At 39.6% G+C, this 27,923-nt stretch overlaps 2 protein-coding genes and 1 pseudogene across 2 annotated transcripts; all 3 read right to left on the reverse strand.

Moving 5' to 3' along the window:
- Positions 1-7,593: 7,593 nt before the first annotated feature.
- LOC149099441 (uncharacterized) lies at positions 7,594-8,532 on the reverse strand (annotated as a pseudogene).
- Positions 8,533-12,175: 3,643 nt separating this feature from the next.
- On the reverse strand, positions 12,176-27,602 carry LOC149099442 (uncharacterized). Its single transcript, XM_089276837.1, has 16 exons — positions 27,504-27,602; positions 26,576-26,678; positions 25,926-26,163; positions 25,477-25,597; positions 23,962-24,228; positions 22,214-22,276; positions 21,720-21,785; positions 19,634-19,721; positions 19,384-19,436; positions 14,254-14,319; positions 13,973-14,155; positions 13,828-13,896; positions 13,160-13,216; positions 12,985-13,104; positions 12,581-12,889; positions 12,176-12,376 (listed from the first exon to the last, which is right to left on the reverse strand). Exons 1-16 carry the CDS (start codon positions 27,600-27,602, stop codon positions 12,176-12,178), a joined length of 2,103 nt encoding a protein of 700 aa, XP_089132963.1.
- On the reverse strand, positions 15,568-16,559 carry LOC149099443 (uncharacterized). Its single transcript, XM_089277949.1, is given in 3 exon segments — positions 15,568-15,882; positions 15,952-16,270; positions 16,303-16,559. Coding segments are annotated over 3 exon segments (756 nt in total). The 5' UTR covers positions 16,476-16,559; the 3' UTR covers positions 15,568-15,618.
- Positions 27,603-27,923: the final 321 nt, after the last annotated feature.

Here is a 27,923-nt window from a genome sequence, read left to right on the forward strand (position 1 = left end):
GTTTAATTCCTGAGCAATAGGGTCTGCGTACTATCATTTCACTCTTTGCGCTTCTCATTAAAAACGTTGTGTACTTGGCGGTACCCATAAATACATTAAGAACGCATAACACGATGTAGTGATGTAATAGTTCTCCTGACTCTTCGTTGTAAAATCAACCGTGCGACATCATAGAAAGCACTTAGGTTATCCATATAGATTTTTAAATTCTGCGTACTAGAAGAAGGCCATCTCCACGCTCGAACGCCTCACTTCTTTTCAGAACTTCGCTCAGCTGCACGTTTGCATCATGTGCGGGGCGTCTTCTAGCACGTATCTCATCGACTATCCACTGCTGATCACTGCAGGTCAGATATGCGAGCTCCGTCTTGTGATATTTAGCTCCTTCTATACAGACATTTAGGTATATTATAGACTGTTATTGTGAAGCTGTGACTTTCGCTTAACACCCAACTCTATGCGGTGAGTTAATTTCATGGATTTGTAATAGGTTATGACCTTCTGGCAAAGCCAGATGATATGTTTTCCTCTTTCAACATATGAACATTTAGATTGGAACTGTTTTTAGCTTGGAAGTTTTTTTCTTAGAAACTGTGTTTCACATTTAATTTGGATATTGAATCATTATGAATGAAGTGCATAGTGGTAAAATGAAACTTACCGTCACCAGGTCTGTACACTAATTCCTCCACATCTTCATATGCACTGGCCAATTCGTCTTCCTTTTGTAAAAAGTTTAGCCACTCTGTCTTTTCCTCGTTTCTGAAGACACCGTTGGTGACGCACTTATCTACCATCCTTCGGAGTTTGGCGAGTTCTACTGCAGCGTAGTTAGGTTTAATTAACTCAGGGACCCCTTGAGGGAGACTATTCAAAAGTGGGACAGGGTCGAACTTTTCAGAATCCCACTTAGTGGTGCACCATGCCTTAAAGTAAAGGACTGCTTTCCCATCATCATTTCGTTTAATCACAAAGCTATGGAAACTGTTCAGTCCATGTAACTGTTTCATATGAAGGAGTAACCACTCTCTCACAGCATACAAATGTGTCATTGTTGCGTACTGTGGTTGTGCTTCTGCCTCTGTGGTCTCCCCTTGTGTCTGTTTGTAACAATGCCGGATTATCCTTAGAAGGTCCTGAGGGGTCAGGCAGCCTGATTTCTCCGTGGCGACTGAAATTCTTGAGAATAGCTGATCCACGTTGATATGCGTGTGTCCAACAGGAAGAAATGATATTTCAATCTGAAGGGAATAATTTTTAAAGTACGTTGCTTGGTATGTTTTTTATTTCTAAAATCTCTCAATCTACAATTAGCTCAACGTAGCCATTACGACTGTAGCCTCCCGCTACCCTAAATATTCAAGGTAAAGAATGCAGTTTAATTGATTTATTAAAAAATGGACTCCAGACGCTTGAGACATCTTAAAGTAAACATTGTCCTAGGCTTAAATTTCCTTTTTTTTCTCAATGTTCAAAATTTGTGTGAACAAAAAGAACAAACTGGAACGTGTAGTGTTAATTCCCTTATTCTTACCCTGTCAAACACGTCTGTTTCAACCAGGTAGGCCAGGAAACAGAAAATGTATTGATTCTTGTTTTCCTTAGCGGTGTTGTCCAGTTGAATAAAGATGGAGTCAGCAAGAAGCTCTCGGTGCAACCATAGGGTCTAAATGGAACGCCTTCCAATTAGTAACATAACTTGATTTGTAAATGTAAAACTTGTTTATTTTCAGTGGTAGTGGCTGAACATATCATTTTACTATTGCTTTTTGTCGGTGTTACAATGTCACTGTGTACAGTTCTCAACGGATGCAGATCTTTTAATGCGCCAGTACACGCCGGTGTGTCTCCCGGTTAAAATTGTCCGCTGGAAGATATCTTGAATATCTACCATATGAATTTTAGTTGGGGTGAAGTCAAAATACTCTATTGTACCTTGTAAAACTGACACATGAGTGAACCAAACCGTAAATAAAAATGAAACTGTTCACATGCCATTGTTAATTTCTGTCTGGTTAGACAGTGTGCAGGGCGACTTACCTGCAATAAGGTGTTCAACAAGAGATTAGAATCGTGTGGAAACTGGTGGTAGTCAAGGAAGCAAATTGGATGTCTCCCATGAATCAGCACTCCCACAACGTGTACCCTGAGATGCCAAGCTTTTTCACTTGTTCCGTGCCTTGACTTCGAGAAAGGCAACTCTGTTTTGGTGGTGTCCATGCCATCAATTGCTACTGAAAAATACTTGTGTGGCTCATGGTGTGCTTGCGAAGCTCTGCTGAGATATGACTTCCTCTCCTCCCTGTAAAGTTCGACACAGGCGTTACATCAGTTGTGTACCTTTTTACTTATTTAGTTTAACCCTATTACCACTAACTATTTACTAAAACACTTTACTGACTTACCTGACCCATGCAATGTGTCCCTTTCTCCGTTCTTCTATCCCCGCTTTCTTAACAGGATTGGTAGTGCCCCTCAGTTCATCTTTTAAAGTGCAGCAAGTGTCGCATTTGCTGAAACGATTTTCCTAACACAAAAAAAGTTAATGTCATGTGAGTTCAGTGTTAAACATAATCCATGTAAATTTTATGCAAAAAGGCAGTGGATATTCGTGCTCTCACCGTAGCGATTTTCCTTTTCGTAAACGGTTGTTGCTATTTTGGCGACGCTTAGAAATTTTTAAACAATGAATTAAATTGTATTATGTCACCACCCAATATCAAACCCAGAACCTCTGGCATGCCAACATGCCTCCCTTACCACTACACCAGTGATAACTAATTAAAAGCAAGGTGAGAAATTTGAATCGTTACGATATTTTTAACGCCACGAAATGAGTCGATCGTTTATTTAAATACGCACGGAGCAAACATTAAGTCGGAATCTAATCAATAGACCTCTTTAGCTTGGGCGATTTGTTTTCCCATTGTAGACCCCGTGATATTCTCTAGAGAATTGTTCATTTATCAATCTTAAAATTATACAGTCATATACATGCGACTATTTAAAAACTTGAAAGCAGGAATTCCCGAAAGTATCACAACGTGGTCTGCAATGGGAAAACAAATCGCCCAAGCTAAAGAGGTCTATAGTGCTAACCACTTAACAAGTAGATTATGAGCTCGAGATTTCTATCACGTGATAGTGGACGAGAGTGCAGCCCGAGTCAACCAACATGCGTAGAAAGCAAATAATATAATTGTTTTAGTATAAATCTACACGTCGTTCAAAAATTTACCCAAATCCTCAACACAGGCACTTTGAAAACGCAAAGAAGCGGTCCGGTGCTAGTTTGTTAACAAGCGCATACTGCCAGGCTACTCATTGTCTACAGCAGAATAGATGTTGAGTAGCGTAACCAATCAGAGAACGGTGTTCCTGATAGAACACCTAGAGATTTATACTTAAACGGGCTATCCATGTAACACACAAACAATATTTTGGATTCGTTGATCATATCATCACCTTGAAAAAACTGTTCTCACATTGGCTCAAGATGATTAAATATGTTGAGCGCTGAGTTCGATTAGAAACCAAATGTTTGAATTTATATATGAAAGTACAGGCGAGAGAGATAAAAGCGATATATAATTGTACATATGGCCAGTATAATGCATCAATCTATTTCATTTACCTTTGGAATCTTTACGTGCGGGAAGCACGAGCTCCAGATACTTCTGAATAGGCTTTCACTCGATGTCAGTTGACCGGTGGATTTCATAGTTTCCGTAAATTCCTCGAAGACGTTAGGTGCCACACACTATAATACTACAATTGGGCATATAGTCATATAGTCATAATATTTTCGGAGAAATATTTTTCCAGAATATTAACAACAGCCTCTGTTTGTAGTCTGTCCCGATACATAACAGATGCACCATGTTGACTACTGCTCCTGCCAAGTAGATATTCCTTCTTGAGTTGGAAAAAGCACCTTTGAGTGATTCCAAGCACCTTTGTCCAGGCATTCCAACACACCCGAAGTCCGCTTATGTAGTACGCAAATTCACCAACAGTTGGCTGGTTCTGGTCTAGCCAATTGAAGATGTAGCACCTTTGGGATTCTACGTGCTGTTATCCTGGCAGAAGTTCTCGCGCGCTTTTTTCATCTGCCCAATGGAAAGCACTTTTTGGAGACATTGATTCTCCGCACAACAATTTCCCTGGGGCAGGTTTTCTGGTTTCAACACCGTCGATTGATGTTTGCCTACAGGTATTAAATCAACAAGATGAGGAGAGATATTAATATCAACAGTAACCTTTCCACGATTTTCCAAACAGATCATGTCACCCACCTCTTCTCCTGATGTTTGTTGTGTTTGCCTCCGATGGCCCTTTGGATCCATCCCTTGCAAATGAAACGCTGACCGGCAGAATTTGATTTCTGCTTTTCTGCGATGCAGTATCCGATAAATGTTCGCTTTTAATCTCACCCTCGAAGCTGCTCGGGCTTTCTTCCTCAGTATTGTCGGCATTGACGACTTCCGGAAAAGACGTTGAGCTGCGGGAGAAACTGTATGAAAAGGTGCGTTCGGCAACTTCTCCTTCTAACGAAGCACTAGACGAATCGAAGTCCTCCTTCTTTGGTACAAGTTGAACTGGAGATAAACTTGGCTCGTCGCTGTCACCAAACGAGATGTCAGATGAACTCGTGTCATTCGCTGTGCGTTTCCTCTTTGGAACTGGCGTAGACGTGAACAAGTTAGCTTCACTCGCCAATTGAGAGTAGCGCCTTGTGTCACGGACATTGAAACCTTCAAAAGTTTCTTCATCACTGTCCGTCTCAGAAAATAAACCGAAATTATTTAGTTGTCCAGCCATAGCGAGTGTTTGCATTACATGCCCAACTGATTGATCGCTTCTGAATAACAGAAAACATTTGAAGTTTCATGCATTTATCTGTCGGTATAACCTTTGATTACAAAGCCCGATGACAGATGAGAACATGCTGGCACTGCGCAGTGCGTGCCCGAATTAATACGCTACACGCTGTTAGGTTAGGAAACCGGATGCTCTTGCAGACTTCTCTTGGTCCTCCCGGGACATTTCATTAGAAAGAAAAATATATTATGAGTGTTAGCGTTGACAATTTCAACAGTAGTGCACAGTTATCGTCATCGCGAGGATACCTTTTTGAAAATTATATGCGTGTAAAAAGCGTGTAACAAAGTAATTGATTAAGTAGTTCTATTGTTCGGCCGTCCATCGGGGTCATCCATTTTCGGCGCCCAAATGGTTGCGAGTGAATGTACATGTACATTACATTCTGCGTCAAAATAAATGCGTGCATATTATCGTCAGTGCAAAAACAAAATAAACATTGCCAGATTTATACTTCAGACGGATCATCCGTCTGGGATGAACTTGGGTAAAGAACGATAGTTCGTCCGATAATTCATCTGTGTGTAAATACGGGCAAACAGACGGATCATCGGTCCAGACGAATATCTATTGTGATAGTTCGTCTTGACCCACAAACTTTTGTGGATAATCCGTCCGTTTGCCCGTATTTATACACAGACAAATTATCAAACAAACTATCGTTCTTTGCGCAAGTTCATCCCTGACGGATGATCCGTCTGTAGAATAAATCCAGCCAATGTGTCCACAAGTTCTTGGTAGTTCTCCTTTGATTAAAAAAACGCAGACCACTTTTGTTAAAATGAAATACAAAAACGATAACAATCACAACAACAACAATCATAGTAACAACAATAACTGTAACGATAATGATACCATTAATAATTGTTATACAGGGTGCTCACTTAAATAAAAAATGGTATTGTGTGAGGCCATGTAAAATCACGCTTGCTTACAGCACGTGGCAGCCCACGCAGGTGTGTTAATTACGTTTTTTCTTTTCAGTAGACCTGACCATATAAAGGAACGTTAGATAGCGTGCATAAACTTCAAATTTGCCACTAACTTGAATTTTGAAAGGAATAAAATCTTTAAGCACTTTTACTGAGTACTAGACCGCAAAAGGGTGTTTTAGAGTGACTGTTGTTAGTACCAGGATCTGAAATAAATGTGAAAAAAATGCGTAGAATTAAGGACAGACGCTTCGCGAGGCACAAGGTTCGGGCATATATCTTGCTAAGAGAAAAACAATTTTTCAGTATAAGTGGGTACGATACATATACATACGTGATTACAGTGGTATTGGTAGAACGATACCAAATATAAGTTTGATCCCTCCAATTCGAACAAGTTCAGTCTTTATTATGATTTCAAAACGTCCCGAAAACCATTCAGGTAGGACGGTTTCGGCATTACATCAAGATAATAATAATAAAAAAATCACAGCAATAAGCTGGTAGATTTCCAAAAAAAAAATGAAACACTCAGCTATTGGTAATACATTAGTTTAAGTGTAATCGCTCCGCATTTCCTTTCAATAGAGAAGTTTGTCCAGGTAATTCACAGTTCCTAGTATGCGAAGTACACCTTCTTTGTCTTCTGGGGGTGGCATCTCATCAATGGCTCTGATCTTCTCCGGATCTGGTTTCAAACCTTCAGATGAGAACAGGTGTCCAACATAACTTACTTCTGGTACTCTAAGCTTCACCTTTTTAGGGTTGAACTTCAATCCTACCTCCCTGCTCTTGTCAAGTACTCTTCTCAATTTGTCATCAACTTCAAGCTGATCTTTACCATGTATCAGGAAATCATCCACTATGATTTCAACAGGAACCCCTTCAAACAGTCTGTCCATCTCCCTTTGGTAGATTTCAGGGGCTGGTGAGATACCAAAAGGGAGTCTTGTAAATCGGTATCGCCCGCACGGTGTGTTAAAAGTCAAGAGCTTGGAACTCTCCTCATCTACTGGGAGTTGCCAGTATCCACTGCATGCATCAAGTGATGTGAAACTCTTTGCACCTGAAAGTCGGTTTGCAACTTCTACGGTAACCATTGGATGATGGGGTCTTTTCAGGGCCTTGTTAAGATCTCTTGGGTCAATACAAATTCTGACATCATCCTTTGAGAGTGGAGTGTCCTTTCTTTTATCCTTCACCTTTCTTTTGTCAATAACTAGCATTGATGAGACCCACGACGTAGGCTCATCCTCTTTCACGATAATACCATCTTCTTCCATCTCTTTGAGTTTCTCTCGTGCTGGCTCCAGCATAGCAACTGGAATTTTCCTGGGAGGATGAACAACTGGGGGTACTGAAGCATCAACTTCCAGATGTACTTTGTTTGGAAGTGTGCCGGGTTTGTCACTGAAACAATCTGGATACTCCCTCAATATTGGGTCCTTCTGGAAGATGGTCTGGTCTCCACGTGCTCTTGGCGTATCCGGCATGGCTGGATTAGGTACTGGTGTATCTATCAGTTGGAGATTCATAAACTGAAGGACTTCTAAATCCAAGCAGGCATCACATCCCAATAAGGGTGTAAAGTTCCTGTCAACAACAAGGTACAAGAGGTTCATTTGATGATTCTTGTATTGAGTTTGAAGGCGTACACAGCCTTTTGGATGAATGGGCTTAGTTGCAAGCCAGCCTTTCGAGGGTTGCTGAATCTTTTGGAGAGGTTTTTTGGAGATTTTCTTATACAGATGAAAGGGTATGATGGTATCCTCTGCACCTGTGTCTGCTTTTACTTCAACATTCTGCCCTTCAATCTTAAGAGTGATAAGGCTCTTTGTTGATTTCCTGGAATCGGACACACTGTCCAGTTCAATAGATCCAAAATAGGTATGTACCTCCTTATTCATATTCTGAGTGTCCAGGTCTGGTGGACTTTCTTGTTGCACTAAATCAACTTTCAAACCTTCTTTTACATTCCCTGGGCACACTTGGGCAAAATGACCTTCTTTCTTACACTTTAAGCACTGTTTTCCAAATGCGGGACAACGAGATGGTTGAGTAAATGGGTGCTTGTAACCACAAAACTTACAAGAACGAGCAGCTGTCTTGTCAGCTTCTTTTGACTTTCTAACAGGCTGAATTCCTAATGAATGCTCAGTTCCAGCACTCGCTTGAATGTTGAACTTGAATTTTTGTAATTCTGAGGCTTCAAAGGTACGACAATAATCATGAGCCTTCTGTAGGGTTAGATCAGGTTTCTTTAGCAGTTCCCCTCTCAGCTCATCAGATAATACACCTCCCACAATTCGATCTCTTATTAGCGAATCTCGCAGTTCGCCAAATTCACATGTTAGCGACAACCGTTTCAGTTCGCTGACAAAGTTATCGACTCACTCTCCCTCTTTCTGGTTACGCTTATTAAACACTAACCTCTCATAAATGACATTCCTTGCTCCCTCACAGAGTGCCTTAATTTTGCTGCAAACATCCACATAACATTCTTTGTCTTCTCCAGCATTGTAAACAAAATGACTATATTCTTCAATCGCTTCGGGTCCAGCACAGTGAAGTAACATGTTTACCTTCAATTTGTCCGGTTTGTCATCTTTGCTTTTCCCCACAAGATAAATTTCAAGCTGCATTAAAAACTTTCTCCAGTTGTCCGCTGCGTTTGCATCAAGCACCAAAGACCTGGAGTTCTCATATCTCGCTCAGCCATCGCGGTTTGTAACTCAGCCAAGCCCTGATAAACTCCTTGTAATCTCTAAAAGATTTTCACTTCTGACACCATGTTGTAAGATAGCTTTAGATAAGGCTCAAATACTCAACGCAACGTTAAACACTGTCAACACAATGTCCAACATAAGCCAACTCACATGTTCGCGAGATGTGGGGCGGCCCACGAAAACGTAAGGGTCTCCACAGAGGGGTACCCACAAGTTAATATTACAACAGTCATTGATTATTCTGGGAAGAACTTTTGAAATCCTATGAGCTATGGCTTTAGTTGCAATTTTGGAATCAACATTAAGTAGTGTTAGTGGTCTCCAGTTTTCAAGGTATGATTTATCCTTTCGTTTTTTGGGTATTACTTTGATAATTCCTTGCTTTTGCGTTATATTTAAATGTTGTTGTTCGAACCCGTAATTTAGACTTTGTACCAACTCTTCACCCAGCATCGGCCAAAAATGTAAATAGAACTCTACTGAAAGTCCGTCGGTTCCAGGGCATTTGCCCTTGGTGCACTGCTCTAAAATATGAAGGCATTCTTCGTTAGTGAGTGGGAGCTCTAGTTCATTTTTTAGTTTCATCTAGCTTGTTTGTACTTCGAAGTGTTACACGGCACTCCAGTATAGAGATCTTTATAGAACATCTTTCCTTGTTCTAGGATTGCATTCGGAGAAGTGATTTCTCTATCATCGTTTGTCTTCAATTTGGAAATATGCGTCTTAAAATGCTGTCTTTTTTCTAAATTAAAGAAATACTTAGTGTTCTTTTCGCCTTGTTCATGCCAGTGTGTTCTGCTTCTTATTATTGCGCCTTTTGTTCGATATTCTGCGACAACAAAGTTTTAAAATGCTCTCTTTTGATCGCTCCGTCTTCAGCAAGTTCATCAAATGGTCAATTTGGGCTTGAAGCTTTTTTTCTGTATTTCTGCGGTCTCTATTTTTCCATTTTGTATATTGGACACAGAAGCCTCTCACTTCCATCTTTATCATGTTCCAGTAAAGACCTTTATCGTCTAGATAGTTGTGCTTTGTTTTGAAATCTGGTATCCTGTTAGAGAGTTCCTGTATGAATTTTTCATCACCCAGCAGAGAGTTGTTTATTTTCCAAAATCCCAGGCCTCGTTGAATATATTCCTTTGATTGCGGATTAAGAATAATTGCGGAGTGATCAGACAATGTGTAATTAACAATCGTAGAGTCTTTCACAGAGTTTGACAAGCCAGTAATCCAGCCTGCATTGTATTTTTAGAGAATTATTATGCCACGTGTATTGTGACTGATTGGGGTTTTGACACCTCCACACATGTTGGGTTGTAGGTTTTGCATAAATGTTTGATTTCGCTAATTACTACTTTTTTCCTTTCAATAGAAGTTCCGCCAGTTTTGTCTATAGGTGCTAGGGCACAATTAAAGTCGCCCCCTAGAACAATTTGCATATCAGTGTATTCTCAAAGGGTGTCATTGAGCTTCGAAAAAAATGTTTTTTGACTGTTATTATCGTTTGGGCTGTAAATATTGCAAAGTAAAAACGTAGAATCATACAGTGAGACTTCTAGCAGTATATACCTTCCTTCTTTATCAGCTATAATGTTTTCAATGCGAACATCTAATTTCGGATTAAAAAGGATTGCAATGCCTTTTGAATGATTTGTCCCATGGCTAAAGAAAAGATTCCCTCCCCATTCTGACTTCCACATTGCTTCTACATTTGCCATAGAGTAAGTTTTTTGTAGGAAGATCACATCAAATTTATAATTGTGGAGCCATCTGAAAAGTTGCCTTCTTTTTCTTGATTGGTTTAAACCTCTTGCATTGAGTGAGCAAAACGAAGCTTTAAACGGTGTTGTCATATCCTGTTATTATGTGATTTTTTTTCCTACTGATTTTAGGGAAGACTTCATGGTAATCCGAGTTGTGATATTTGACCCATATTTGGATTGTAATAAGATTATGCTATCCTTGAAGCTTGGCTTAAGCAATTGAGAAAATGCGTAGTTGTTTCTTCCAAGATTAAGTATAGATGCTTACTTGTAGGTATTACTGCATTACTAGATAGTTGCCAAGAGACCTGTAGAAGAAATATTAACGCGCGAACAAAAATTTTAAAAACTACAAAAATACTAAACACACATGAGCGACAGAAAACCGCCAGTTTGTGGGTAAAACTAGCGTGGTGAAACTACTTTGCCGAGAGCCGAATCAGCAAAGGAGGGCAGTGGAGCTGTATTATAAACTGACTAAATGGACAGACTCTCTTGAATATATAACCGTAAACCGAGTAGCACATAACGACCTGTGTTTTGAATTCCTATTTGTGTTGTATTTTGCAGCAAGACAGAAAAGGTCACGTATGTTAACTAATAACAATTATTTAAGGAGATTTAAATTCGGTAGGAATATTGTCTACATGGTAAACTGCATTGTTCACCATGAGATTTCTGTCTACTACTTTGGCATTCAAACCTTTTTCCTTGGCCTTGAACATGGCTTTGATGAGAGTTTTCCTCTCCATCTGGATGCTCTCATGTAATCTTGCATAATGTAGACGTCTTTGTAATTTTCTGAGCTCTTCAGTTTATTCTTTGCCTTTAGAACTTTCTCTCTATCATCTCTCAGCAGAAATCTAACAATTACTGGCCTTGGAGAAGCCTTGTCGACGTCGTTGGATCGAGCTTTTCCAACTCTGTGGGCCGCCTGTAGCTGCATGTGTTCTGTGTTAATGTTAAGTTTGTTTTCGATTAAATCGTGAATTGTGTTGATACAATTTTCGCCGGGTTCTTCTGGAATATTCATAAATCGTAGGTTCTCTCTTCTTGAATAAGTTTCAAGAGCAATTACTTTTTCCTGTTCCTCTGCCAGCTTTGTTTTAAGATACTCTATTTCTTTGCGTTGGTTGTCAAGTTGTGACTGTCTTCTATTGAGTTGTACTATTTCGGCACTCTAGCTGTCCAAGTCGGTTTGAAGCTTTTTTCTTGAAGCACAACTGGCCTTTAATTCTTCTTGGATATCTCCGATGGCATCCCACACAGCCTCCAGTGATTTCTCCATTTCTTTCATTGTGATTTTGACACCTTCGATCTTTGCCTTGAGTTCACACCTTAGGTTTGCCATTTCTGTTCTTAAGCTTCCGAAACGATCTTCCATTCTGTTGTCAATGTGATTTAGCTTGTCCAGCAATTGCAAGAGTGTGACTGGAGTTTTGAGAGTCTTGCCGTCTTCCATTTCTTTGCTGTGAAATTTATTTCTCTTCGGTGAAGGCGGAGAGTTCGTCGAGGACGTAGAGCCTGTTGATCGCTCAGCACGCTTTGCCATGCATCAGCGATAGGAAGTGTATCGAAATTAGCCACGGCTTCACTAGTGTAGGTTTTTTCTCCAAATATAACGTCTTGCTTTGCACTAAAGCAATATTTTAGGGAACACGGCCTCCACATAGATGTCAAGTTACGGAGCCGCGAAGATATGTCCGTCGGCCATCATACTCAGCCCAGTCTTAAAAAAGACTATTAGAAACTCCCAAAGATAAAAAAGGTGTGAATTTGTTCTGCATTTGTTTCTATAAAGCAAAACTGAAAATCAGGAGAGCGCCAGGATCTTGCTCCTTTTGCATTAAATGGATGCGTAGTTAACTGTGCATCAGCTGTTTTTTATCAGTAAAATCCTACTTAGTGAATCATTTAGCCATCCAATTTCCAGGGTGTTGATGGCCCAAATAGACACCATTAAAGATTCGTGGATGTCCGGCATCCCTAATTGCAGTGTCTTGATATCCTTCCAAGTAACACCAGTTTTGAAAGTGTGGTAAGGGGTGGAAGTGTCATTCCTTATGGCTTGAACCTGACGAAAACGAATTTTTGCCAAATTGTAAAAGGGTGAAATTGTGGTAATACGCTTGAAAACGACCTCATTACAAAAGCAAATCAAATGACTAATAGAGTTGAATTCCTTTTACTTTAGTTCTCTTTGGGCAGCCAATCCTTGGTAACTCCCAGTAACACATTTTTAGGCTTTTTATGTCAGCTATCAAATGATGGTGATTACCTCAGAAATATTTAGTCTTTTTACTAGTGCCTCTTTGCACTGAGGGAATGCTTCTTGGACTTCCCGTATTCTGGGGAATGTTAGTCGGTCTGTATCAGCTTCCTCGGCTTCTAGGTCAGTGATGAACACCTCTTCGGTGTCCACAGTCTCCATTGTTGCCTGAGCGGGCCTACCGAACACACCATTTTTTTGATCAATTTGTTCCAAAGACGTTACCGAAAAAATGCCATCTTCCACCTTCAGCACTCTCCCCAGAAAGAAACAATCGCAGTTACTGTATGCAGCAGTGACAAACATGCCACTGGATACCTGCAAAGGAAAACAGCTCATCAGTAGTGAACATATAAACCATTTGTGAGATCAACATAATTCATTCCTTTCTACGTAGCCGTTCATCGGTTTACCTCTTGGCTTTTTGTAGGTTCCTGTTCTTCTTTTCTTTCTGAAACGTCCAATTCTTGGACCCCTCTCGTCTCCACCGTTTGTGGTGGCGTCATATTATTGGTGTCTTTATGGGACATCTGCTGAAGGAATCGGACATATGTTAAGTTGACAGCAATATTCAAACAGATGACTCACTGATTCTGGCTCTTCAGGTGACTCAACTTTCATTTCCTTCAGGGGTGTGGAGGTACTCTTAAAAGCAATGACAACAATAGGTAGTCAAAGACAATTGCGCTACAGCTATATGGGCTCACTAGTAACAGTGGCATGGTTTATGACACTATATATTTGTCTGCCACTCCCAATCTCAATGCTAGAGAGCTAAGGTGGTTGGTTCGTTAGAACGTCCGAGTTGGGACCAGGAGGTGCCATGGACTAGCCTTTGCTGTACAAAAGAAAAAACACTAGAATAACAAAGTTAAAGAACCAGAGATGAAAGCTAGTACAGCCTATTGCGTTAATGTTCGTACATCCTGCCAATGCATAGTAGAGACGCTCGCAGTTGGTTATTACATACAAAATTTTAAATCGGTTCCTATGGTCATCTATAAAGATCACTCAGCCCTCGACCAAATATTTCCCTAGCCAGACACCTTTACTACTCAGTATTTATGGATTTCTTTGACTTTCTTGTCTGAAAATGAAGCAGATTAGATTTTCTTCAAAAGTGACACAGACCCTTCCTTCACAGGAATTTGTGAAAGGGACTTCTATTTGGTACAAATGTGTGTCGCTATAAAAGGCAAAAATGAAAAGGTTACTACATGGCAAGCACTCAATTACGTAGCAAATATTTTACTCACAAGTGGTATTAGCTGCTTCTCGATTCCTGTGCAGTTTCCATGAACTTGTTGTCCTTCGTCAACATTTATCTAGTAAAGGAGAGTAAATCGACCCTTACAGATTGCATGACACTTCTTGTGGGGTGTATTAGTTGCTCCTTTTAACTTTGGTTGTCATGTGAGTTACGTAGATGTAATGGTAGCAATGTATAAAGGCAACCCTTACTACAAAAGGTATCGGTATGGCGTCTACTGGGGCTCCCACTGTTGATTCTGGTGACGAGGAGAGAACAACGCTAGAAGAGTACTGGTCGTAAAGCAAGAGCTTCTTGCCTGACGATAAGGTTATCTGCAGCACGTAAGGGAAACTAACATTTTATAGGCATCTCAGCCTCTCCCAAAGGAGCAAGATAGATTGTAAATAAAATCAAATATGGATAAGCTTACTTCAGTTGACTTTTTTGTCATTTTCCCTGTTGTCTGGGTGGTTTTTCGTTTACTCTTGGTTTGGCCCTAAGAACCAAGACAACTGATTTAATTAATATTTCCGCCTGTCATAAACTAAGTCTTGAGAAGATACCATTCAGCAAACTAGCTTTGGATATAGCGGGTTAGTACAGGATTTTTTTTTAGACAAGTCATGTTGAAATCATGTTAGAAGGTCATGCCTCATCAACCTCTCATACTAGCACTTATCACAACCCAGTAATACTTGAGTGAACTCTATTTTTATAACTTGAACACTTACACTACTTACATTACTGATGTTATAATTACATTTACACTTACAATATACTTGTTACTTATACTACTTATACTTACAGTACTTGTACAATTTTTTTCCTTAAGTGTTTAAAAGAAACAATTCCTCAAAAATTCTCCATGTTTTCTTAAACAGATTGATGTTATTCGATTTAAAGGAAATATACTTTTCGGTTTGATATTTCTTTAATAAAATTCTTTCAAAGTCACTGAAAGATGGTTTCGTTTCTTCACACCGGCAAGTCCACAAGTACCTTTTTCCTAAAATGATTATATAGTTTAGCAGATCCATCTCCCCCATTAAAAATCCTAAAATAATCTCGCAATATTCTAAAGAGAGGCAAACGCAACTATTAAGTTTATTTAAAATTTTTTCACATCTCATTCCAAAACGAAGTAGAAGAAGAACAGTCAAAGAAAATATGAGATATGGTCTCAGTAGTCTGATGACAGAGGGAGCAGTCGGGGTCAGAAATATGGCCTATCTTACAAAGTAATTCACTTGTATATAGAATAGAATTCAGTACTTTATACTGAAAAGAAGGTAAATGTAAAGAATCTGATCCTACCGACGCGTCGGTCAACTGTCGGCTGACTGTCGGCCGACAGTCGACCAATGCGTCAGCCACTTTTTAACCTTGTAACATACAAGCTGCGTCGGTGGTGCATCGGTGGCGTGTCGGTGACTCATTTGAGCCTTTTTGAATTATTGCAAGGCTAAACGTACCTTTTCCAAACTGAACTGAAATGCCTTCGATGGAAAACTTTCACTATGATATGAAAATAAGAAGTTTACTTTTGACCGCCATCTTGTTTTTCATGCTCTTAGAACCCAGTTCCCATTACGACAACTGTTATTAGAACCTAGTTCTCACTTCGGCAAACACGTTAGCTGACTGTCGGGCAACGCGTTGGCCGACTGTTGAGCGACACATCGACGGAGACTTTATCTCTATTTATTAAGCTAAACTTTATTGAGTTGCTCATTGACTTTTTCAAACTTGGTGGCTCCTAAAGGAGCCGTTTTTTTGTTGTTGTTGACAGAGACCTCTACGAATAGAAGGCATCCTCCAATGCCAGCGGTAACAGCTTCTTTGTGATGCGAAGTCGTTTCATCAACGGCAACAGATCACCCAGCTGCCTTCGACACTCCTGCTCGATCCTTTTCACTGAAAGTTTCAGGTCTCCCAGCCTCTCCAAGGTGCTTTTGTATGTCACTTCGTTGACAATTTGCAGCTCCGCTATGCCGAGAAAGTCTCTGATTGTGCTGCATGCTGTGCGTGCGAGTCTGCAAACGTTGTTCAGGCTACATTTCTTTTCATTCAGGGTTGAGAGCACCGCTGCGTATCATCGATGGATTTCCGCAAGGTCGTTCCGGTTGACCTTCACAGCAGCTTCATGATTAGTTCCAGTTGATGGCTCTGAGGAGTTCTGCAAAGTTCGTAGCTGCTGCTCCAGGGCCTTAATACGGTCATCTCTTTCTTTCAACTGCTCTTTGTAAGCGGCGATACGCTGTTCATTCTGCCGAACCAAGTCTGCCATCTTGTCAGCGTCCTGTTGAGCCTGAGCTATCTGCTCCTCCCTCTCTTGGCAACTGTCTTCAAGCTCATCGAATTGGGCCTTCAGATCTTGGTAGGCCTTGCCAAGTTGTTGATTTTTCTGCTCAGCTGTTGACAAATGGATCTGTAGTTAGGCTCAGCTTCTGGAGACCCTGGGGCTGTGGCTACCTGCGGCTGCTCCTTTTCTGCTGCCCTCCTTCCCCTCTTGGTCTTCTGTTTTTTCGCTGGTGGCTGCTCACAGTCACATTTGCGACTGTCGCCACTACAAGAACCACACATCACTAAACAGTGGATTCTTGTATGACCAGATTGTCCGCAGACAGTACACTTAGTTACATGTTGAGACATAGTTGAGTATAGAGAGCGTAGTTGCAAATAGATGCTAATGGTGTTAAGTTAATTGAGTTGTCACATTAAATAACATGTTCCTTTCATATCATTGGTTTAATAAGCGTCGTGATTCACTGTTTTTCCGCAACGGTGATTGGTTTAATTCAATCCTAACTTGATCCGCATTAATTACCGTTTTTCCTTGTATTCGATTGGTTTAATAAGAAGCGTCATGATTCGCTGTTTTTCCGCAACGGTGATTGGTTTAATTCGAGCCTAACCTGGTTCCGGAACTTCAGGAAAGACCGAGCATTTGAGCAGTTGCTGGAAGACATCGCTGAACAGTTTCCACTGCAGTAAAATTGCAATTAAAAGTGGCTCCTTTAGGAGCCACCACATATTAAAAAGTCGATGATCAATAAAGAGTATAAACTTCCGAATGAACGAAAAATAAACATGTTGGTGAGATCAATATGTCGGCCGACTTGCTAATAAACTCCCTTTGGTAACCGACCCTTGACAAAACATCGAGACGACCTCAGTACTAGTGTTTCATTTTAAAAATGGCGGCTATTTAGCTATCACGTTTTTGTCCTTTCTTATGAAGTTGTTCTTGCTTCCAACTGAAAGAAATAACAAAATAATAGTTAAAAAGGGAAAATATTTCGACCAACACGTTGGTAGAGTGTCGGCCGACGTGTCGGTAGTGTGTCGACCGACGCATCGACAATGTGCCGACCAACGCGTCGGTAGTGTGTCAGTGATGTGTCGGCCGACGCATCGGTGGGATCGCATTCTTTATCTTTACTGAAAAGAACGTACATAAGGTTCATTTGCAACTCTCAGTGGCATCATGAATGCCTCCGAAAGTTGCGTTTCCTCTAGATTAAATTCTTCTCTCAACTTGGCCCATTTATTTGGTTTTTCATATTTTTGCTTTATAAGAAGATGATAATAATCATGACACTTAAATTTTTCTAAATCAAGGATATTCTCGAAGTTGGGCTCATGAACATGCAGTTTCAGTGGAACTGATTGCCTTAGACCTGTCCATACTAAGAAGTTGGAGTTCTTCAGTCCTGCATCCCTGACGACATTGAAAGACTCAATATTTGTCATCTCATAAAGCAGACGAGTTGTGTATATGATATTATTATCAAAGAATTGTTTATAGAAGACAGTTTTGCCATCAATCGTTATTTCTTTGTTGTTCCTTGATTTCTCTTAATTTTGACCACCAATCCAAAGTTCTCGATTGAAAGTTGCAGAAATTGTTAATCAGTTGATATTGTAATTGCACTGAATTAAAAATAACCTTCCTCTGTTTACCAAAAGATGATCAAGATAAGACCTCCAGAAACCAAAGTAATTTGGGTCGACTATTCGTTTTAACCAGCTTAGTCTCAAAGCCTTAACCATATTATCATAATCTAACATTTTAAGGCCGCCTTGGTCTTAGGGTGCAAATGTTCAAAGTCAGATAGCCTTGTTGTTACCATTCCACAAAATACTTTTATGACTTCATACAGAGTACATATCACCAAACTAGGATAGATCATTTTTGGAAATAAAAGTGTTTTAATAATATTTACCTTCCCGTAAATTGATAATCCTCTTGACTTCCATAGATTTATTGTGTTTTTAATTTTTTTCAACCTCTGTTTGAAGTTTTTTTTCTACTAATATTTGTACATCATATGTAATATACATTCCTAAAAGTTTGACGCACATTTTACACTTGACCTGAAGTGACCCAATCCACATTGCTTCTGTTTTTGTTACATTTAGTTTAAGTCCAGATGCTTTCTCAAAAAGTTCAAGCAATCCAAACAAGGCTCACGCTGAGTCCAAGTCTGATAGGACAGCAGTTGTCATCGGCAAATTGCAACAATTTAGTTTCTAAACCAGCTATAGTTATTCCTTTAATATTTTCTTGATTTTGATAGCAATCGCTAGGATTTCCACTGTGGTGACAAAAAGGTAAGGCAAGAGGGGGTCCCCTTGCCTTACTCCACGTTTTATATGGAAGTAGTGAGAGCATAAGCCATTGTTTATAATGCAACTTTGAACGTCGTTGTAGAGGATATGAACCCATTTTCTAAAATCTGGTCCAAAATTGAATTTTTCTAAACATTTTTCAAGGACGTCCCATTCTAAGCTATCGAAGGCTTTTTCAAAATCAATAAATAATAAAAGACCAGGTAGTTTCTTAACTTTCATATGTTCAATTATATCCAGAATTGAACGTATATTTTTGCTAATATTTCTACCTGGAATATATCCTGATTGATTATATATGGGTTATTGACCAAGTGTGAGGTCAAGATGGCTGGATATTGGCCAAGTTCTTTTTTTGCGTGTTTATGGACCGAGACGGAGTCGAGGTCCATAAACTCGCAAAAAAAGAACGAGGCCAACATCCAGCCATCTTGGCCGAACAAGCTTGGTCAATAAAGGATTTATTATATTGCTTTCGGGGAAATTTTTCTCGCGGGACACGGCGGGTAGTCCCGAGCGGGCAAGATAGCTCCATCTTGCCCGCTCGGGTAGCCAATCACAGCGCAGGATTTGATTCATCTTGCCCGCTCGCGGAGCTAGCTATATAATAAGGTGAATTAATCCAGGTAAAAGATGCTTCATTCTTTCGGCAATAACTATTGAAGCTATCTTCGCATCAATGTTCAGTAGGGAGATTGGCCTCCAGTTTTTAAGATCACAGCAATCTTGGTCTTTTTTCTCAATGAGTGTGATAACCGCCTGGGTTAGTACAAGATGCAATGTTTCATTAATGTAGGTACACAAAAATTGCAGTTCATAATCTGGTGTTACTATTCCTAATTGACCTGTTTTCTGTTGATCCAGAGAGACGAAACGTCTACTAATCAAATAAGAGACCAAGCATAGACCATTGAGAGCAAAGTGTTACCTTAACCCACACTCTTGAGTTTTCAGTCTTCAGTTTCCCTTGCTCAGTATTTCCTGTAATCAATTCATACAATTATATCAGTCAGCGAAATCCTGAACATTAGTTACGAGGGGTGGCACCTCTAACAGAGGCTGTTTTGGGAATGTCGGTAAATACTTTGCTCTGCGAATTGGCAAGAAATGCCAGGTTTTGGGATTTTTATCCCAGGATTTGCCAGAAACTTGAGAGGGACAGAAAAAAAAATTGGGACCTACCAACTCATCATTCACTTTGAAAAACAGTGTTTGATCCAGGTTGGCTTTTGTGGACGACAGTTCATCTTGCAATCTACTGATTACCTAAAAATATTAAAGGCGGAATAGTCTAAACGGTTACTGTCTTTCTCTCAAGAAGATTGAAGGGAACATAATGTGAAGTATTTTTATGGGACAAACCTGCGATTGCTTAGAGAGACTGGCCTGGAGCTAACACACAAGTGAAAACCAAAATATGTATACATGTATGTCCGGATTTATGAAAACCATGTTAAAGACTTTGCACCAAAATAGTGGGCATGTTTTTGGAAAATCGGTCAGAAAGTGTAGATAAATATGGCCATGTACTGAAAGTGCTCTCTACCTTGTGTACTCTTAATAGAGTCCATACCATGTCTATGCAAGTGTTTGAAGGCTTATCGTAGCTCAAATAACAGCAAATAACTCTCCTGTATGTCTTTTGAGGCCAGGAAGACTAAATTCACCGTCCTTTCATTGAATCATGAATTGTACAATTTAATTAAGAGTGCTTTTAACATGAAATTGGAGTCTAAATCAACACACATACAGATATCAAAACCACAGCAGAGGGCTAATCTATCGTTTTCTAAAGGCCTGCATCATCCTAAATGGACTGAACAAGAGCTTCCTACATCGAGAATTGATTGAACTTCAAACAAACGAGGCCATAGTTAGCAGTAAGCGAACACTTGACATGATGTCATTACGTCAATTATCACCTGGAAGCCACGCAAATAAATTTCTTTCGTGCTAGCGAATCACAGACAGCTCTGATAGTTAACTAAGCCAAGAACGCCTAAAATTGATAAAACAAGGAAATTCTATTCATGATCAGCGCTTGAACTCATGTTCTTCACTCTGCTGGTGGCCATGTTTTGCTCACAAATAGCAATGTCCCTGATGGCGGAATGGCCGTATCCAGATTTCGAAAGATTTTTTCTAAGTCTTTAGCCTCATCAAAGTTTAGAGCAAATAATGCCAACGGTAGCTAGAAATGTCTAGTCCATTGCATGTCTAAGCCCTAAATTGATGTGGCTAAAGATTTTTGCTGTCTAAAGCAAGCACAACATTATCGCCACAGGGCAAACGGCCTACTGTTACGGGACTAAATGCGACTTGTTCAGTTTACACATCTCAGGCCCACCTCACGTACGACAATGCACGACACTTGCTAGCAAATCGTTAGACTTGCGCCTTCATTGGACTTAATGATGTCCTGGGGCAGACTTCCTTTAGACAGCAAATACAGAACGATGATCGGTTGGCTCCTTCTCAGAGTCACCGCATGAACTGAAATTCAGACGAGTGTAGTCTGAGCTAAACTTTACACCGATTGAAAAGGGGAGGGGGGTAGCGCTGAATAATAAAAAAAATAGAGAAATAAATGAAACATGCAGCAAGAAGTGCTCGACATTTTATGCTAGGTAAGATTTACAAGTGGTTGCCATAAGGAAAGCAAAAAGATAAATAAATAAAGAATAATACTACAAAATAAATAAAAACTGCTTGATTTCATTAACACTGTTTTCATAAATCCAGACATGTATAAATTATATAATTTTTTATGAATTTGGAACTGTATCCCTGATAATTAGAGAAAACTTCCAATACACGCTTTTAAGTTAAAAATAGTCTTTTATTCTTCAATCTTGAAAAGCAGGATATTTATGCAGACATAGTCACCCTTATTGATGAAATAAGAAAGATATCATCTTAAACTATTTCTTTCTCCACCCAGTTACCCTTCTGTTCTCTACATGTTTGCAACACTTCTTTGCATTTAGATGTTATTTATTATTTTCATCTATTACTTTTTATTTATTGCTACTCAGAGTTTCATGCTTCTTGCGAAGCAATCATCAGGCAACTGCCAAAAATGATGGTTATAAAGATATTTCAAAATAGAGAACATTGCATACAAGTGGTGGCGAATTGTTAATTAAGTGATGACGGTTTTCAGCAGGAATTTCTTAGAATGTCTTCACCCACCCTTTAATTGCCTTGCAGTCTCAGTTGGATGAAACACATCACGTGGTTCCTCAAAGAGCATTTAAAACTAACCTTTTCGATGTTTCTTTGCAAGTCCTCGTTTTTTCTCCCCTCCCTTTCATATTGCTCTCTCCAATGCTATAAAACATAAGTTTATTTGTCATATCAATGGGAAGTTTAAAATAGCCATCAGGAGAGTAACCACATGATTCCATGAAGAGATAGCAGGACTGGTGACATAACCACGTGAGAAAAGAGAACACTATTTAACAATTTTTACTGCTTCCCCTATAACTATATAGAAACTAAGAATGGGGTCAAAGTCTTTTTCCATTGCAGCATCCTCTTTGGCAGAACAGAGTCAATTCTCCAGTTAATAGAATGCTCCCTCGTTTTTAGGGTTTATCACATTAGGTTGCACCCTCGCCACAACCGCTACGGCATGCTGTTTCTAAAATTCCTAGATGTGCCCCTGTTAGTGCAGATTACCCAACAAATGGTTAGCAAAGTCGTAGGTGAGGGCCAGCCCTGAAGTGTTAGACAAACTATGTGCAATATATTCTTACATTATCCATTTCGGAACTAGTGTGTTTGAACTCAGCATCAAACTCACCTGTCTGTGGTCCTCGCTGTCAATAAAGGAGGACAGTGACAGAAATCATTAAACAATGCTTGACAATCGTATTTCTACAGTAAATTTTTGCCTTTACTGTTAGACCTACTCACAGTTGTGGGTGCCTTGTTCAAATGGGTGACAGTAGTGGCATCGCCGTCCAGAATTTGGCATAATTTGCCACACTCTTCATCCTCAGTCATTCTCTTCTGGATACACTTAAACATGTACTGCGTTATTGAACCAGATCGCGTGCAGCGGTTTGCATTGGCCGCAATTTCCTTAAACTTGCTGAAATTACGGTTGCTGAGGGTTGCTATATGTTCATATTTACGAAGATCTTAAAAAAATATATATATGTAAAAGCTCTACCTGCACCATACTACCACAACAAACTTCTCCATTTGGATACTGTAACAAGTAGCTTAGATTAATTCGTTCTGTACTATTTCCAAAACGAGAGCGAGTGTTTTATTGGGGTATCCAAACACTGAGAAACAAATGAAAGCACTCGGCCTATGGCCTTGTGCTTTTATTGTTTCAAGGTGTTTGGATACCCCAATGAAACACGAAGCACAAGTTTTGGAAATAACTTATCATGATCACTCTTAAAGAAATAATAAACAAAGACTTCCAATTAGAATTGTTTGCTGTCTAACATTCCTTCCTCGATAATTTCAATATCAATGATATTTTTTACTGGCGTAATTAATTTGCATTTATGGTGCGATTTAATTTATTCTGAGATGTGAAAGTTGCTGGGGTTGCCACCATTTACAAGTTGTCGTTCAGTCAGGATGTATATTGCAAGAAAGTCGTTCGAGAGATTTCGGTAGCCGAAAAGTGTGGAGGATGAGAAGAAAAGTGTTGATAATGCAGTACCGAAATCAACAGCTTATAAAGCCAAATGGTTGTGTAAGGTTTTTGAGGAATGGAAACCGCATCGATTAGTGAAGTCCTGTACTTTGGAACCCGGCGGTCTTTCTACCACGAAAGACTTTGAAGAAAGAGTGCAAACTTTGGAAACGGCCATTACAGATATGCCTGCATGCAGTCTCAACTACCGGCTGTCGAAGTTCATTCAAGAAGTAAACAATTCTTCTGGGGAACATTATCCTTCCCGATAGTTGTACTCAATTATTTGCGGACTGAAGCACCACCTTTCTGATGTAAATGGAAGTGCTGCATTGAACCCTTTGGACATGTCCGACCGAAGGTAAGTTACATTTTTTGGGGATAAAATTTGGTTCGCGTAAACTACTTGTGTGCATTGTTTTTAATACTACTTTTTTCTTTCGCTTTCTTAGGTTTGACATTTCGGCGTGTTTTGGATGCAGAAATGAAAGAAGCAACTCGAATGGGTGTGACTTTGAAAACAAAAGGAGACACATTGTAAAAGCTTACTTCTGAGTAATAAATATTCATTGATTTTGTGCAAGTTGTCATTGTGCATATTTTAGTGGTATATACCACTCTTACTGGAGAGTGGTATACCGTTTTTCATTGGGTATCCAAACACATGCACATGATGTGGTATACATCTTGTGGTTGGTAGTTGACCTTATGGATTATTAATGAGTTTGAGAAGTTGTGTTTATCACTCCTGATTCATGCAAAGATTAATGTAACAATAGTTATAATCTAATGCCACGAGCATAGAAGGATTCACCTTCACAAAAAATAAATGATGCTGTTGCTTGCCTTCCATCTTTTGAGGATATCCTTCACTTGAGTAGGTTCCTCCGCATCTCCTAAATCCCCTTGCAACTGGTAAAGTTTTTCCCTCATTGACAAAACAGTATTGACAAAATCTGGAGTTTCGTACTTTTCACCAGGTGGAAAAATAGCCTGGTTTTCACTAGGTGGGGCTATCACCAAGAACTTAGCGACAAGATCTGTAGTTTCAGACGAGCTTCGATTTTGCTTTTCTTGCAGTTTGCTGCTCTCAAATGCTGCTAGTCTGGTTGTCTGAAGTTTATGATTATTTATGTCGAGATAAACAAAGGAACTGATCTCCACTACGATGATGGAAGAGAATTGCACCACTGGAAACAGGACGATATGTGAAACACGTAAAGGGAGAAAACTGTTTTGGAACAAACTAATCTCAACGGTTTATTTGATTGTGGTTAATTTCGTGGATAACGGTTCCCCTAGTAAGATGTAAATGATGTGTGTCAAGCTTCAACTGGTGCTCTCTGAAAATTGCTTAATTCTTGAGCTGCAAAGTGTAGCAAATGATAATTTTTTCCACATACACATTCCGTTTACACATTCTGTTTAAAAACATGGCCGGCATGGAATCCGGGGCACAGAATCACGGGAATGAAATCTAATGTCATTTCATTTGTCGCAGTTGTGAATGTAGATAATTTTACTGTATCAGTTTTATGTGGATTCACTTTTTTAGGTTAGCTTTTTGAACATTTGATCTGATTAGACCATGTTATTGTAATCATCATATTATTTTCATTCGATCCTAATTTTTAGAATTGTAGAATATTCTTGTGTGAAGCGCATACGATCACCTCATGCTAGTGTGCGCTTTAGAAATCGTATTTTTCAGCCTTGCACAAATGTGTTTGTGGACTTAGTTTTGGGTATCACGCAACTGCCTACATGGACCTGTTTGTCAGAATCACTCAACTGGGTAAATGAGATTATTTTACCATCAATAATAGATTGATGGATTGCACCCTCAAACGAGCACTTGTAAAATAAAGTCATGCCAGCGCCTTGCATCGTGTTCCATTTTGTTACAGACCTTTACCTGTTAAGTTGCATTATAATGCACATTCTGTGCCGATTGCTTGAAAACAAAAACCAGCTACACGATAAAACCTAGTTATTGACTTGATAAAGAATGCTAAGTTTGGCTGAAAATGATCTCTGGGGTTTCCCACAGTGTGAAGAATGCAAATTCTCAGAGAGCTGTATTTTCCTGTCATTAAAACAGCTACTGAGTATTTTAAAAACTCATTGAACAAAGGATCTTAGTTAAATTAGAACTGTTTATTTAAGGATGTTTTCCATAGTCACAGTATTGAAACTGGTTGATTCCCAGAAATCTGGCGCTGGACTCACCAAGCGTCGAAAGAGGCTGTAACCTGGCAGAAATCGAACAGCTGCTAAAAGAGTTAGTACCTTAATCACAGCGTAGCCTATTGTTTGTTGCTAATCCTTTTTTATGGTCCATTAATATCAACTGAAGCATACCTTTGGTATTATAACATCTTGAAAATTGGCCTTCCACATGTTGCGGAACTGGCTGTACCCTAGAGGTTTACCATCCTTGCGACGCTTCTTCATTTCTTCCTCGTACATCCTGTAGACTTTTCTTTAAAAACACACTTTTTCTTTGGTCAAACAGGATGGTAGGTGCTTTTTCTGTTCATTGGGCATCTGTCAGCCATTGTCTTTGCAAACTTTTCAAACCACATTTTGGCAGATAAAAATGCTTTCGATCTTCCATAGCATCCTGGCCGTGCACTTGCTGCTGTCATTCACCCATTTTCAAAGTCTTTCTTGAGATTAAAGAACCTGAAACACAGTGCGATTGGAAAGGGCTATAAGTTAAAGCAAGGTAAACTTTGAAGCACACAACATCAAAGTCGGCTGAGTTAGCAAGCTGTTCACACTGTAATTTATATTGTGAGATATCTCACCTTCCATTACTTATACCATAACATCTTTTCCAGTCTTCTTGACAAACACCTTTCCCATTCACTTTGTACTCATTGAACGGCTTTCCAGTATCTTTGGTATTCTTATTGAAGTAGAGGTAGTCCAGGATCAACACCCTCTGTTCTTCCTCTGTCTTCTCCCAAAATAAATTTAAACACTCTTCAACCTCCTCGCAGACCAAAACAGTCGTTAGATATTTATTACTGCAACCTTGTTTCCCTGATAGAAGTTGATTTACATAAGAGCTGCTAGTAAATTGACTTTTCTTTGTTTTCTCTCCTGAAGGGGTCCTTTTTGTTTTTCTCTACTTTTCGCTGGTTTGACGACTGTGATTTCATCTGAAGAAATTTCACCCTGGGGAGAATTTTTAAAAGGAACACACCTTATTATTCAGCTAATAAATTTCAAATGTGATATAAAAGAGTCTTTATAGTAGACATCGTCTTGACTTGTTAGCTAATTAGAAACCCAAAGTCACGGACCCAGCTTTTTACCCTTTACCTCACGTCACTGCAACTACCGGTATGGTTGCCTCACTTGGTAAATAAGAGGCAGGTATGTGGTTATCTTCAGAATTCTTTTAGATGGTTTTTTTTCCTTGCAGAAATGTTTTTATTTTCTCATATCACACTCAGAAGAACATAGACTACTAACTGCATTGGTGATACTTTCACAGTCAGAGCTCTCTCATATGATTTCTCTGATTTGCCTCCATCCTTGTTGTCTTCTGATCCCTGTTGTGAGCAATTGTAATGATATTAGCGATTCAGTTAAAGTTGTCAAGCGTTAAATTTCCAGGTCAATAAAGTGTGCTACAAGAAACCTGAAGAAACAAAATTTGAGGCATACAGATCGGATGTATTTCTCAGTCTACGTCAGTTACAAGTGACCTCAATCCACTAGGTCAAAGATAATAAAAAAGGTAAAATCTGCATACGAGCCAAGTGGCCCATCAGGCCAGAGCTTATCCCGGTTTCTGTAGCATGAAGCGACTAGGAGTATTTCTACTCCCCCCTGGATGGGATGCTAGTCCATCGCAGGGTTACTCCCAGCATTAAGTTTGCCAGTACCCATTTATACACCTGGGTGGAGAGAGGCACTGTGAGAGTAAAGTGTCTTGCCCAAGAACACAACACAAAGTCCCTGGCCAGAGCTCAAACCCGGACCGCTCAATCCAGAGACAAGCGCATTAACCATGAGGCCACCACACCTTGCACAATAGATACAGTGTAAACAGTCAGATTTTACCGCTGACAATTAATTCATTATTTGCTTCAATTCCGGTTGGTTTTCACAAATAAAACTAGAATAAGTACAGTCCATTGCTATGTTCACATTTTCAAAGTGGGCATCACTGGGCTTACTTATCAACTTCATTTTTCTTGTCAACGTAACTTCCGTAACACGACGACCGTCTTAACTTACACTTCTGCAACTGCTGCAACCTCCCCTGAGCTGTAGAATATCTATCTTTCTATGGCAGGTGTACTTATGAAAAATAAAATGTAAAATAGAATGAGTTATCACACTCATGCAAAAGACTTAAAAAGTGTATATACCTGATATACGCCATCATATTGATCTTCTTGTCGAAGTAAATCTCTTTGTTTGGCAGAGATATAAAACCTCTGCTGTGGGACAAACGGAACACTCCTCATGATCACCGAAAACACAGTTGGTTCAGATCCCATTGAAAGAAGCAGGGGCGTTTTTACGTCTCCATCTTCTTGATCATCACCACCGTCTCTGCTGCCAGTAGCTAACAGGAATGGTCTTCGTATAGAACGCACATGGTAGGGAAGAGGCCGAGAGTCATTGCCGTCCAATACTCTATCAACCCATCGTACAAGATGATTATGGACCTTGGCTATCAAGGATAATCAAGTACCCCTGGTCATTGTTCATTGTCTTTGTCAATTGCAAATATAACAGGAAAGGTATTAATACATGAAATCAGTTAGGAACTGCCTAAGCCACAA

The sequence above is a fragment of the Orbicella faveolata genome, unplaced genomic scaffold, assembly GCF_042242905.1.
Source record: "Orbicella faveolata isolate gen_17 unplaced genomic scaffold, um_ofav_v1 contig_46, whole genome shotgun sequence".
Classification (NCBI taxonomy): Eukaryota; Metazoa; Cnidaria; class Anthozoa; order Scleractinia; family Merulinidae; genus Orbicella; species Orbicella faveolata.